We start from the raw sequence: 15,025 nt of genomic DNA on the forward strand, positions 1-15,025 counted from the left end.
TCTGAGCTCAGGTGCTCAGTCGTACTAGGCGACTGAGCACAGCACTTACGGATGTGAACGAGAAGGGAGAAGCTGCTGCCCGGAGTTTGCTGTAGGAGAAGCGCAAACAGGCAGACAGAGGAGAGCTTAAGTTTGACCAGGTACCAAAGCAAATCATTCATACTGTACAAATAATGTAAATATGTGTTACCCTCCACTTGGTTTCAGTTATGTACTGATGAACACAATGGTAAAAGGCCTGGATTTGTATAGCACTTTTACTAGTCCCGCCTAGGGACCCCAAAGCGCTTTACACACCCAGTCATCCACCCATTAACACACCACAGCCACAGCTGCCCTGGGGCAGACTGACAGAAGCGAGGCTGCCATATCGTGCCATCGGCCCTTCTGGCCAACACCAGTAGGCGGTAGGTAGGTGAAGTGTCTTGCCCAAGGACACAACGACTGAGACTGTCCGAGCCGGGGCTCGAACCGGCAACCTTCCGATTACAAGGCGAACTCCCAACTCTTGAGCCACGGACACCCATGGACTTAAGATGGTGGTGGTCAGAGGGCCCGGTGGCGCAGTGTCCGACAGCCACGCCACTGTCAGTGCGCCCCAGGGTGGCTGTGGCTACAATGTAGCTTGCCATCACCAGTGTGTGAATGTGTGTGTGAATGGGTGGATGACTGGCTGTGTGAAGCGCTTTGGGGTCCTTAGGGATTAGTAAAGCGCTATACAAATACAGGCCATTTACAGGCCATTTACGTAAATATGCGTGACGAAGCAGCATCTGGCTGCAGTTTAAAAACTTTTTTTGTCTTGGTCTTGGGCTCATCTTGGTCTTGGTTTAGGCAGTCTTGACTACAAGTCTAGGATGTACTGCCAAATTCTCTGAAACGCAGTATTTGGCACAGATGTTTCAGTATACTATGCCGGCCACTTGGGTATGGCGTTCCATGTATGCCCTGCCTGCTAACATCTTCCACCCTACTGTTTTGTGGTGGATTGTCTCATGGGCATCTTTACACAGCCTGCACCTGGGGTCTTACCTGGTGTGGTAGACCCCAGTCTCTAGGGAGCTTGTGCTCAGAGCTTTTTCCTGTGCTGCCATGATTAGTGTCTCTGTGCTGTCTTTCAGTCCAGCTTTGACAAGCCACTGGTAGGATTTCTGGATATCAGCCACCTCCTCTATCTGCCGGTGGTACATACCGTGCAGGGGCCTGTCTTCCATGATGGTTCCTCGTCTTCCTCCTCTTTCTTCAGTTTTTGCTGCCTGAGATATTCACTGAGCACGGGGTCAGTTGGGGCCATCTTCTTGAAGTATTCGTGGATGTTCCTTGTCTCATCCTGGACCGTGGTGCTGACACTCACCAGTTCCCGGCCTCCTTCCTTCCGCTTAGCGTACAGCCTCAGGGTGCTGGACTTGGGGTGAAACCCTCCATGCATGGTTAGGAGTTTCCTTGTCTTGATGCTTCTATCTCCTCCTTTGACGAACTTATTATCCCAGCAGGGTACCTGATCATGGGCAGGGCATAGGTCAGGGGTGGCCAACTCCAGGCCTCGAGAGCCGGTGTCCTGCAGGTTTTAGATATCACCCTGGGTCAACACACCTGAATCAAGTGATTAGTTCATTACCAGGCCTCAGGAGAACTTCAAGACATGTTGGAGGTAATTTAGTCATTATATCAGCTGTGATGGATCAAGTACACATCTAAAACCTGCAGGACACCGGCTCTCAAGGCCCGGAGTTGGCCACCCCTGGCATAGGTGTTGATAGCCCGAATCTTGTTCTTACCATTCAGCTGATGCCTCAGGACTTACCTGACCCTCTGTAGGCACTTGGTGGCTGCAGCTTTCCTAGCGGACTCTTCGTGGTTCTCATTTGCCTGTGGGATCCCTAGGTACTTGTAGCTGTCCTCAATGTTTGCGATGTTGCCTTCTGGTAGTTCAATCCCCTCAGTTCTGACTACTTTCCCTCTCTTTGTTATCATCAAACTACATTTCTCTAGTCTGCAAGATGTTCCGCTGTCATTGCTGTATATCCAGGTGGTGTGGATCAGTGAATCGATGTCTCATTCCCTCTTGGCATACAGGTTGATGTCATCCATGTACAGGAGGTGGCTGACAACTGTTCCATTCCGTAGTCGGTATCCGTAGCCAGTCTTGTCAATGATGTCACTGAGGGGGTTCAGGCCTATGCAGAACAGCAGTGGGGACAGATCCCGCACTTGATGGTGAGTGTTGTCCACCACATCCCCATTGAGCTCCTGATGAAGGCTCTTAGGCTCCTTTTGATCTTGTATAGGTCTAGGCAGTCCAGTATACAGCTGTGGGGCATCGAGTCATAGGCCTTCTTGTAATCAATCCAGGCAGTGCACAGGTTGGTCAGCCTAGTCTTGCAGTCTCGGGCAACTGCTCGGTCTACACATCTGGTATTCTTGCCAATCCCTGTCTGTGCCCCGCTCATGTATTGAGCCATGTGCCTGTTCATCTGCCTGATAGGAGCTTCCATGTGGTACTGAGGCAGGTTATTGGTCGGTTGTTGGATGGGACCGGTCCCCTCTGTGAGTCCTTGAGGATCAGGACTGTCTGGCCTTCGGTAAGCCATTCTGGGTGTCTCTCGTCAACTAGCAGCTGGTTCATTTGTGCGGCCAGGTGCTCATGAAGTGCAGTCAGCTTCTTCAGCTAGTAGGCGTGTACCATGTTGGGGACTGGTGCTGTCCAACTCTTTATACTGGAGACCCTTTCTTGGATGTCTGGTACAATCCGTCTGTTGATCTCCCGCTCCCTCCTCCTGTCACTCGTGAAGACCCCGAGACACTCAAACTCCTCCACTTGGGGCAGGAACTCGTCCCTGACGCGGAGTGGTTATTCCACCCTTTTTCGGCTGAGGACCGTGGCCTCAGATTTGGAGGTGCTGATTCTCATTCCCACCGCTTCACACTCGGCTGCGAACCGTTCCAAGGTGAGCTGGAGGCCATCACCTGATGAAGCCAACAAAACCACATCATCTGCAAAAATCTGAGATGAGATCCTGAGACCATCCAAGTGAAAGCCTTCTGCCACTTGACTACGCCTAGAAATTCTGTCCATAAAAATTTATCAACAGAATCGGTGACAAAGGGTAGCCCTGGCAGAGCCCATCATCCACCAGGAACGAGTACGATTTATTGCTGGCTATGTGGACCAAGCTCTTGCAATGGTTGTATAAGGACTGAATGGCCCGTAGCAATTGGCCAGACACCCCGTACTCCCAGAGCATCCCCCACAGGACCCCTCGAGGGACACGGTCAAATGCCTTCTCCAAGTCCACAAAACACATGCACCCTAAATCCTTGAGAGGATGAAGAGCTTATCCAGTGTTCCACAACCAGGACAAAAACCGCATTATTCCCCCTGTATCCAAGGTTTGACTAAGGGACAGACTCTCCTCCCCAGCACCCTGGCATAGACTTTCCGAGGGAGGCTGAGGAGTGTGATTCGCCTGTAGTTGGAACACACCCTCCGGTCAGGAACTCAGGGCGGACCTCATGCATCCCTGGGGCTCTGCCACCAGTATCCCCTTTGTCCCCAGACTCTGCTTCCTACACGGAAGACGTGCCAGTGGGAATAAGGAGGTCCTCGAAGTATTCCTTCCACTGCCCGACAATTTTGTCAGTCGACGTCAGCCGCACTCCACCCGCACTATACACAGTGCAGGTAGATCACCGCTTTCCCCTCCCAAGTCGCCTGACGGTTTGCCAGAATCTCTTCGAGGCAGTCCAAAAGTCTTTTTCCATGGCCTCTCCAAATTCCTCCCACACCTTCAGCCACCGCCCACGTTGCGTTCCGCTTGGCCTGCCAGTACCTATCAGCTGCCTCCAGCGTCCCACAGGCTAACCAAGCCCGGTAGGACTCCTTTTGCAGCTTTGTGGCTCCCCTCACCTCTGGTGTCCACCATTTGGTTCAGAGATTACCACCACAACAGGCACCAACTACCTTGTTCAGCATCTCCATTGCAGAAGCCGCTGCACTGAGCTGCGGCCGCATGGTCCATTTGGACTCAATGCTGTTGAGGATCTCACAGACCTCTGCTAGGCGTTCCCAGCACACCCCCACTGTGCGTTTAGGTGCACCAGGTCTGGCCATTGTCCTCCCTCTCCACCTGATCCAACCAACCACCAGGTGGTGATCAATTGACAGCTCAGCCCCTCTCTTTACTTTAAGTGTCCAAACATGTGGCCTCAGGTCTGGTGATACAAACACAAAATCGTTCATCGATCGTTTAGTGTGTCCTGGTGCCATGTGCACTTATGGACATGGTGTTCATTATCGCCAAACTGTGGTTTGCACAGAAGTCCAATAACAAAACACCGCTCAGGCTCAGATCCAGGAGGCCGTTCCACCCAATCACGCCCCTCTGGGTCTTGCTGTCATGGCCCACGTGAGCATTGAAATCTCCCAGTAGGACAACAGAGTCCTCAGGGGGAGCACCCTCCAGTAACCCACCCAGGGACTCCAAGAAGGCTGAGTACTCTGAACTGCCACTCAGCGCATAAGCACAGACTACAGTCAGGATCCATTCCCCGACCCGGAGGCGAAGGGAACAAACCCTTCATGAGACAATATTGCACTAATTGCCACTTTTAGTCTTGTATGGCTCAAATTTGTACTGCTGCTCACTCCTGCCACTTTATCTCATGTGAAATTACATTGTTCCCCCTCCGACCTACCTCAATACATGTCACTTGTCTATTTCTCTCTTTTATGTCTTTCTGTAAGTATCGACAGGAAGTTGGGCCGCTGGTACTCTGGTGCAGTCAGAACAATCTGGAGCTGAACATGCTTAAGACTGTAGAGATAATAGTGGACTTCAGGAGACATCCCTCAACACTGCTCCATCTCACCATATCAGACCGCGCGGTGTCTACTGTGAAAATCTTCAGGTTCCTGGGTATTACTATCTCCCAGGACCTGAAGTGAGAGACTAACATCTCCTCCATCCTCAAAAAGACCCAGCAGAAGATACACTTCCAGAGACAACTGGGGAAGTGTAGTCTTCCACAGGAGTTGCTGATCCAGTTCTACACTGCAGTCACCGAGTCTGTCCTGCGCTCCTCCATAACAGTCTGGTATGGAGCAGCCACTAAAAAGGACAGGTGCAGACTGCAGTGAACTTTACGGACAGCAAAAAAAGTCATTGGAGCCCCCCTGCCCTCCATCCAGGACTGGTACCTCTCAAGGACCAGAAAACAGGCAGGGGGAATCATCACAGATTTCTCACACCCTGGACACAGACCTTTTGACCTGCTGCCTTCTGGCAGATGGTATAGAAGCCTGCAGACCAGGACCACCCAACACAGGAACAGTTTCTTTCCCCTTGCCATTTCCCTCCTAAACTGTTGAACTGTCACATTGCTTCACACTGCCAGATTGCAACTGCAGTTTATGTACACTCTGTGGTATTCATTTCTGTAATCTTGTATTTTCTGTATATAAGGATTTAGACGTTTTTATATTGTGGTTTATGTATATTGTTCATTGTGTCGCTCATATATTGTGTATTTTACATTGTTGTGCTTGAGAGACACCAGCGACCGGAACCATATTCCTTGTATGTGTTTGTGCATGCATACTTGGCTAATAAATGCGATTCGGATTCTGATCATTTTTTTCCCATTACTTTTATTTCTTGTGGGCTCTCCTTTCTTCATTCATTTTTTTCCTTTTAGAAAATATAATACAAAATATACAAAAGTGTATATTCAAAGGGTTTTGTCTTGCAGTTATGTATTCAGACTACACTTTCAAATCATAAATGTTAAATCACCAAGATACAGGACCAAATAAAAATATTACCTTTGTAATACACACATACCTTTGAGCAAAAGACCGGATAAGCCACTGTAGATCGAAACTTTTGAATGGAAAAAACACAAGATGTGTGGTGTTGTCCAAATTTTTGAAACTCCTTGGATACATCACATGGTATGTTGTTTTGTTTCCAACATCTCTTTCAAAGCCTTTTGTGGGCCCACGGTTTATTCTAAAAAGCACAGAGGATATATTGTTCATATTATTATCTATTGGATGATATATGTAGAATGAACATCCATACTTGGGAAAGAAAATATCTTATTCAATTGAGTTTTAAAGGTTTTAGCAATGCTTACAGATATTTAAAGATAACACATGCATGAAGATTTCAAAATAGTATGTTCTACTCTTACCTTATGACAATATCATGAAAGTCTATCAGTCGTCCATAATGCGATCCATTGAGATTACCAGAATTCCCAACCACAGCACAAGTTCTACAAAGGTCAGGGCTGGATCTTGTGAAATTGACTTTGGTTGGGAAGATCTGAAAAACCTTGTCCACTGTTTTATTGTAGACAGCGAAGTTGCGTCTGTCTGTCTGTATGCGCTGACATAACAAAAGTAATTAATTAATTTGTTGAGTTCACTAGCTTTTTTGTACTAACTGATTATTCTGAGAGTATATTTATTAAAAAAAAATCCCTATTAGCACTGGAAATTTGGTTAAAAAGATGATAATGACTTGTCTTTGAAATCAGTAAAAAAAAAGTATACATACCTACATACATACGTTTAAAATACAGAAGTTAACATTTACCTTCCACCAGTTAAATGTATCCTCTGAGATATTGTTTTTGGGTGATAGAATGGGCTCAGGAGATTCTTTCATAAGTTCACTAAGCCATGGGTCATATTCCATTAAACATTTGTTGCAGGCACAAACACTTTCATTCTGAGGGAGGAAGAAATCCTGGTACACATTTAAAATCCATGAAGCTCTTGAAATGACTCCAATGGCAAGGACACACAGGAAGACAAAGAAAAGTAATGGTTTCCTCTGAAGCATCTTCACACCTTGATATTCTTGAAAGAGGATCTGATCCGTTCTGTAGATACATTATAAAACACAGGATTTAACAATGGGATAACACATGACCATACAGAATCACGTCATCACGCCGCAAACAAGACCAAACTGTTTATTACCACAATGATACTCAAAACAAGACCTTAGCCAATATTAAAATCAATTTCCTATCATCCTAAATGATAGGATGCAACTAATGTCTACAAACATGCTTGGACTAATTGTCACTTCCACATCTCCAAAAGTTAATTCTGTTCATCTGGACATAGCGTTTTCAGTGGGAGAAACATTTCGTCACTCATCCAAGTAACTTCTTCAGACTCCGCTGACTGCAGGTTTCCCAACTCTTATAAGAAGTGCATTTGCACCATGACTGAAACCGGCCCACTGAAGGAGCAATGGGCTGGGAGGTCAGTTCCTTCATCATAATTACGCAAATTCTCATGACCATTGATCAACAACCACTGATCAAAGCCCACTGATCAATGGCCATGAGTACCATTCACAGAGAGTTGGGGAATTGGCTGCAATCACAGCATTGTATGATGGCAAAATATGTACCCTTAGGCCCCCTCCTCAATTCAGAGATGGTCTTTGCCTTTTTACATAAATGGCGTCCTTGACTCCCCGCTCAAACCAGCATTCCTCCCTGTCCAGGATGTGTACATCCTCATCAGTGAAAGAGTGTCCACTGGCCTGTAGGTGTAAATAGAATGAGGAGTCCTGGCCTGACAAGGTAGCTCTTCTGTGTTATGGCATCCACTTCGCCAGAGGTTGTTTGGTTTCCCCGATATATAAATCCTGGAAATCCTCCTGGCACTTAACAGGGTACACTATGTGTTGGAGTCAAATTGTTAAATGTTGTCATTGTGTTTCTTAAATTTGTAAAGTCTTAGTTCAAGCAGCATGATCAAAGACATTCCTTTGTCTCTGACCAACTCTCCAGCTACTCTGGTGCTAGGGGAGGCTTTATTATAGGCACATCCTATCTGAAAGATCTGTTTCTTGTGTGGTAAGCTCCCTGCTTTTATGACCCTTTTGGTGAGCAGGAGATCACACAAACGCACCCCCAAACACATTCTCACATATACACACACACACACACACACACACACACACACACACACACTCTTGCACATGCATACAGGTGCTTATACGTGCACACACATACACACATAGTGCCTTGTCTTTTAGAACCATAGGCAGGGGGGGGGGGGGTTACGAGGGGAGGTGCTTGCGTAAAAAGTAGCTGTCAAGGAAACAAATAGCTGCAAGAAGGGCTGCTTGTTGAAGAAGTTGGGTTGGAGACAGGTGAGGAGCGTTGAGCTCCAAGAGCTTGGTTCCAACCAACCTTCCCTTGCTAGCAAGTAAAAGCCGGTTGAAGATGTTCGTCTTTTTTTTGTCGTTAACGAGAATAAATTTCTAAACTAGCGGGGCCTGTGGAAGCGCAGACCCAACACTTTGTTACTCTGTGTGTCGGGGGACCCAATCCTTGGGGCGGACCAATTTTTGGTGCAGCGTGTTTTGGGGTTTAAAAGCCACACAGACACAATGTTTAGAAAAAATGCGTCTCAACTGCTCCGATACTCCTTACACATAGAGGATCACCACAGGTCTCTTGGATCGGCTGGAACTTTCTTTTGGCGCCTTCCCAGCTTTGACAAAAGTCCAGCTGGGATAACCACATTTACTCAGGGCCTTCTTAATGTGATGTTCTTAATGTGATGGTCGCTGTGTCTGTGGGGATGGTGTTCGCTCTGTGTTGTAGTGTCCTGATGACACCCAGTTTTTGCTTCAGTGGATGATCGGTATGCGTAGGTTTATGGTACTGTTACGACTGTGGCCATAAGAACACTGTGTGGGCTGTTTTGTTCTGTGTCTCTTTACTGCGCAGGAGGTTTGTGCGAGTCTTTCCATTGCTGACAGTCTGGATTATGAGATTGTCAAATCCACTATTTTGTGGGCTTATGAATTAGTACTGGAGGCGTATCAGCAGAAGTTTCGTGCCTGTAGCAAGTCCGACAGTCAAACGTTTGTGGAGTTTGCACGTGAGAAAGCTGTCTTATTTGACAAGTGGTTGGCTGCCAGTAAAGCAGAGAACTTTACTCAGCTGAAAGAGTTGATCCTGCTGGAGGAGTTTAAGACATGTCTCCCTGAAAATATTGTGGTGTACCTTAACGAACAGAAGGTGGGGTTATTGTCTAAAGCAACTGTCCTTGCCGATGAAGTTGTGTTAACTCATCGTGCCACACTTTTGACGGCGCGCCGTGAGTACACTTCCGCAACTCATCCTGCCAAAAGTTATAGGGTTTCCCCTAAGCGCCAGACACGTTCTGCTGCTATTCCTGTGTCAGATCGCAAATGTTTCTATTGTCATGAAATTGGGCACCTCGTCGCTGTTTGCCCATCACTACAGCGCAGGGAGCAGGCCCACACGGTAAGGAAGCCGAAAAGTGTGGGTTTCGTTCGTTCTATGTCTGCTTCCACTTCACCTAGCAATGAAGTGGGAAGTGAAAGCTTTGATGACAGCTACCGTCCCTTTGTGTCGGAAGGATTTGTTTCTTTGAACGGAAAAGAGGAGGATCGGGTGCCGATCACGATTTTGAGTGACACTGGAGCCGCGCAGACACTCATTTTGAGGGTATTCTACCTTTTTCTGATGACTCTTTTTGTGGTTCGGATGCTCTTGTCTGGGGAGTAAAAATGGATGTGCTGCGAGTACCACTACACAATGTGTTTCTTCAATCGCCGCTCGTTTCGGGTTCGGTACCGGTTGGAGTGCGCAATCAGTTGCCAGTGCCCGGAGTTGCGATGATTCTGGGGAATGATTTAGCGAACGGGAAAGTGTTTTCTACCCCGAGAGTGGTTGAGAATCCTGTGCCTGATACTTTGTTATCTGACCCTGCTGCTGAGCGCTCCCCCTCTGTTTTTCCTGCCTGCGCTGTAACTCGCGCGCACAAGCGCAGGTACGGTGATGTTGATTTGTCTGATTCTTTTCTCTGCGCTGGTGGTGAGCTGGAGCCTGAATCTAAAACCTGTGACCCGCTGAAGGGCTCAGTGTTGGGGATGATGTGTTGATGCGTACCTGGTATCCGCCTACAGCTGGTGATCTGGGCTGGAATGTGTTTAAGCAGGTTCTGGTGCCTCAACAGTACCGACACAAAGTTCTTAGTCTTGCCCATGACAACTTTTCTGGACATTTAGGTATTATAAAAACCTACCACCGCATTCTGCGTCATTTCTTTTGGCCAGGATTGAAGAATGACGTTGCTAAGTATTGTCGTTCTTGTCACACCTGTCAGATTAGCGGTAAGCCTAACCAAGTCATTCCACCCGCTCCATTACACCCTATTCCAGTTTTAGGGGCACCTTTTGAACACATACTCATCGACTGCGTTGGTCCACTTCCTAAAACAAAATCGGGCCACCAGTACCTCTTGACTTTGATGTGTGTTGCTACATGTTTTCCCGAGGCAATTCCATTGCGCACCCTTAAGGTTAAACCAGTTGTTAAGGCGTTGGTGAACTTCTTTTCTACTTTCGGGTTACCAAAGGCTGTCCAAACCGACCAAGGCTCTAATTTCATGTCTAAGATTTTTGCTTAAGTTTTGCAATCACTTGGCATTAAACATCAGAAATCTAGTGCCTATCATCCGGAGTCGCAAGGTGCACTCGAGCGGTTTCATCAGACATCGAAATCCATGATGCGGAAATTTTGCCTTGAGTCTGAAAAGGAGTGGGATGAGGGGTTGCCGCTGCTCCTTTTAGCAGTGAGGGAAAGTGTGCAGGAGTCGCTAGGATTTAGCCCTGCTGAGCTGGTGTTCAGTCACACAGTGCGTGGCCCGTTGCGACTGCTCAAGGAGAACTTCCTGTCCGACACAGATGCTCCTAAGGAAAATGTGTTGGATTATGTGAGTTCATTTAGAGAGCGCTTGCATAAAGCATGTGCAATCGCACGCGATGCTCTCATTGCAGCGCAGGGTAAGATGAAGAGGAAGTTTGATGAGAAAGCTGTGCAAAGGAAATTTGAGGTTGGTGATAAAGTTTTAACACTTCTACCGGTCCCTGGATCTTCTCTCCAGGCAAAGTTCAGTGGTCCGTATACAGTGCAGGCAAAATTGAGTGACACGGATTATATCACGGATCGACACCCCAGAGCGAAGGAAAAAGTGTCGTGTGTGTCATATTAATATGATGAAGCCATACTTTGCTGGTGGTGTGTCAACAGTTGCGACTGTGGGGGTGCCAGGTTCCGAAACCCGGTATGACCCAGTAGGTGACGATTTGGTTTTCGGTTGTGCTGTGGGCTGTGCACAATTTAGGAATTCTGAAATCCTACGTGATTTAAGGTCACATTTAACTGAGGTAGATGATGATGTTCAAAACGACGTGTGTCGGTTGATTGAGAATCATCCTAATCTTGTCTCGGACACTCCATCCTGTACCACCGTGCTTGAGCATGATATCGATGTGGGGGACCATCCTCCAATCAAACAGCATGCCTACCGGGTGAATCCCACTAAACGTGCACTTTTCCAGACAGAAGTCTCTTATCTGTTGGAAAATTGTCTTGCTGTTCCTAGCTCTAGTGCATGGAGTTCCCCGTGTCTCCTAGTGCCTAAAGCGGATAAGACCCCATGGTTTTGTACAGATTTTCGGAAGGTGAACAGCGTGACCAAACCTGACTCCTATCCTCTTCCCAGAATGGAAGATTGTGTCGATAGGGTCGGTTCTGCGAAGTTTGTTACTAAGCTGGACTTGTTATAGGGCTATTGGCAAGTTCCTCTAACATCATGCGTGGCCGAAATCTCTGCCTTTGTTACTCCTGACCATTTTCTTCAGTATACTTTCATGCCTTTCGGGTTGCGCAATGCTCCCGCCACATTCCAACGGCTCATGAATATCGTGCTGGGAGGCGTCTGCAAGTGTGAAGTGTATTTAGATGATATTGTTGTCTATTCAGACACCTGGTCAGAGCATATGGAGACACTCACTGATGTGTTCCATCGCCTGGAAAAGGCATCCCTCACCCTCAACCTCGCCAAGTGTGATTTTGGTAAAGCCATGGTGACGTACTTAGGAAAACAGGTGGGTAAGGGACAAGTGCGCCCTATCTTGGCCAAAATCCAGGCCATACTGGACTTTCCTGCCCCTCGGACTAGGCGTAAGCTCCGCCGTTTTCTCGGCATGGTGGGCTACTACCGGTGTTTCTGTCAAAATTTCGCGGAAGTGGTCGCACCCCTCACTAGCCTCACTAGTGTGTTGAAACCTTTTGCGTGGTCCTCTGCGTGTCAGAGTGCATTCCTGGCTGTTAAGACTCTCCTGTGCAGTGCGCCAGTGCTGGCTGCCCCTGATTTTGCATGCCCTTTTAAATTAGAGGTAGATGCTAGTGCAAACGGAGCAGGTGCCGTATTGCTACAGGAAGACCATCATGGTGTGGATCACCCAATCGGCTATTTCTCAAAGAAATTCAATGTCCATCAGCGAGGGTACAGCACGATTGAGAAGGAGGCCCTCTCTCTGCTGTTCGCATTGCAGCATTTTGAGGTGTACGTCGGTTCCAGCCCCTCGCCTGTGATCGTTTATACCGACCACAATCCCCTGGTATTCCTAATGCGAATGCAGAACTCGAACCAAAGGCTGATGAGATGGTCTCTCCTGGTGCAGGATTTCAACTTGGAAATCCGCCATAAAAAGGGCACAGAGAATGTGATAGCGGATGCCCTATCCCGTGTCTTCCTTTAAACATAACTGTCCAAAACATCTACAAAGGAGATGTCTTTGATTTTGGGAAGGGGGGTGTTACGGCTGTGGCCATAAGAACACTGTGTGGGCTGTTTTGTTTTGTGTCTCTTTACTGTGCTTAAGACTCTTTGCAGGTCCCTCCCCTAATGAAGAGTAGTGAGCAGCTGATTGGACCGTGGAACACGTGACCGCGTTCAAAAAGCCTCTCTGACAGCTCCCGCCGGAGAGAGAGAGAGTGGAGCAAGCGAGTAGCTTGACAGCCGACGCGGTCCTGACCCTGGTTTCCAACCTATACTTTTGCTGTGTATTTGTGTGAGCGTGATCTGTGAGAGCCGCTCCTGCTGTGTTAACTTAGTGCTTAGGCACCCTTAGGCTGAAGTGGAAGGGGTGAGCCGCCTTTTTCTTTGGGAACAGTTTTCTCCTGTTTTCCGGGTTAGGGAGCGAGGGTTAGTATTGTCATTTGTTTGTTCTGTTTTTTTTTCGTAGGGTTTAGTTAGTTGGTTTTGTTTATTATTGTGGCCTGGGTTCACCCTGGAGCTATGCTTCATTACCTTCAATAAAATCAGCTTTTTTTTACTCACAACTGGTTTTGGATGTTTGGCTTGGGAACCAGGGCGGGTATTTGTCTCTCTCTCCTCCAACCTTATGTGCGTCTCTACATGCCTAGACTAGGGGCGTAACAGTTACACATCAGCTTTTAGATGGGCCCCATTACTGATGGAAATCTCACAGTCTAAGAAGGCTAATCTCCCACTTTTCATATCCTCCCTGGTGAATTTGATGTGTTGGTTGACCGAGTTAATGTGATCTGTGAATTGTGGTACGTCCTGAGATTTGATTTTCACCTAGGTGTCATCCACATATCTAAACCAATGGCTTGGTGGTGTTCCAGGGTAGGATAGCAAAGCTCTCTTTTCCACTTCTTCCATGTACAAATTGGCCATGATGAGTGAAACTGGGGAACCCATGGCACACCCATGTTTCTGTCTGTAGAACTGGCCCTTGTTTGTGAAGTAAGTGGAATGAAGACACAGTTCCAAAAACAAACGATGCTGAGAGCAGTCCTGTTGCTGGATCTCTTAAGAACTACCGCCAACACTTCCGTGACTGGGATGCAAGTGAAGAGAGATCTAACATTGTACGAGACCATGGTTTCACCATAATGACATCTCTCACCTTCTCAACAAAATCCGAAGTGTTGTGGATGTGATGTTCATGCATAATGAGTGAAACCAGCCTGAAACCATAATAACAATTATGCAAAAGTATTTGAGAACCATGACAGTTAGGCTGAGCGCGGTAGATGCTGTTATTCGGAGCAAACCTCGGCTAACTAGGTTTTCTACGGACACTGGGCTGGGCAGCTCTGTAGCTTTCTGGATGGTGCAAGTCAGGGCTGGTGAGCTTGCTCTCTCCATCTCTTCACCAATGCCGGAGCAGATGGAGCTTACCACGGCACTGCCGCAGCAGCTGCAGTCACAGCATCAGAATCCCTCTTCCTTCACGTCCTGTTCTGACAACCCCTCACCTACCTCATGCTTGGCAGGAATATGGTCAGAGGATGAGGAGCCGGTCACTGCTGCTCCAAGACTCTCAGTTTCCTTCGCCTCTCCCGCTTTCAGGAAGAAGCACTGTCTGCGCCACATGCTCTCTTCACCACGCTCAGAACCCTGGACTTCCTCGAATATATCATATCATATGTTTGGCTCTCAGTGAAGGCGGTCGCACTTTCTCCTCTCCTGCCCTTATCTTCCCTGCTTAGCTTCTTATGTCCTTGTCTTGTCTTGTGTTTTTACTTACTTTTCCCTGGAACACTCTCTCATAGTCTGTTCTCTAAAACCTAAAAGAGGAATTATGGATTTGATCAACTGGTCTCTGAATGCAATTGACACCCCTTCTCAATGAGAAGTCTGGGCTCGGGTGAGCCTGACTGCTGAAGATATCTACCTATTCGGAACAATGATAACAGGGTTCTTGCTGATCGGAGCTGGCTTGGCCCTGGCTTATCGAAGAATTAAGGAAGTGAAACCGGCTGTTCAAACCCCCACAAGGCTGCCCGCTGGGATTGAAATGATGGGACGAGGCGTGAGTTTCTCAAAATGGGCTCATTGAGTGCAGCACGGAGAAGATCTTGGAGAACGCACGGCTGCCGTGAATAATCAGAACAAGACCTCTGAGTGAAAAACTGGATTACATCTGGAGGGGCTAGCTCGAATAACACCTTTGAGCGCAAATTCGATCACATCTTGGGGAAGTGCACTGCGATCGTGAGTTCTCAGAACCTGCTCTTTGAGCAAAAAGAATGACAACATCACGGAACGTAAGTTTGGATAACATCATAGAAAGTTCACGGCTCTCCAACGGGAGATTGAGAGAACAGCTTTGAAATTCATATGAGTTGCTCGCACTAA

General features: G+C 47.5%; 1 protein-coding gene and 1 long non-coding RNA gene across 2 annotated transcripts in view; both read right to left on the reverse strand.

Annotated features, from left to right (window-relative positions):
• The window catches only part of LOC146493661 (uncharacterized), a 534,640-nt gene that overhangs the window by 498,058 nt on the left and 21,557 nt on the right, over positions 1-15,025 (reverse strand). The gene's annotated exons all lie outside the window — the stretch shown is intronic.
• Positions 1-15,025, reverse strand: part of LOC146493676 (CMP-N-acetylneuraminate-beta-galactosamide-alpha-2,3-sialyltransferase 1-like) — a 33,921-nt gene that overhangs the window by 11,451 nt on the left and 7,445 nt on the right. Inside the window, exons 2-4 of the mRNA XM_085148826.1 lie at positions 6,600-6,888; positions 6,193-6,389; positions 5,841-6,008 (exon numbers count right to left, since the gene is read on the reverse strand). Coding sequence (XP_085004952.1) covers positions 5,841-6,008; positions 6,193-6,389; positions 6,600-6,848 — 614 coding nt within the window. The 5' untranslated portion in view covers positions 6,849-6,888. The remainder of the gene's footprint in view (positions 1-5,840; positions 6,009-6,192; positions 6,390-6,599; positions 6,889-15,025) is intronic.

The sequence above is a fragment of the Neolamprologus multifasciatus genome, chromosome 22 (genome assembly GCF_963576455.1).
Source record: "Neolamprologus multifasciatus chromosome 22, fNeoMul1.2, whole genome shotgun sequence".
NCBI classification, from domain to species: domain Eukaryota; kingdom Metazoa; phylum Chordata; class Actinopteri; order Cichliformes; family Cichlidae; genus Neolamprologus; species Neolamprologus multifasciatus.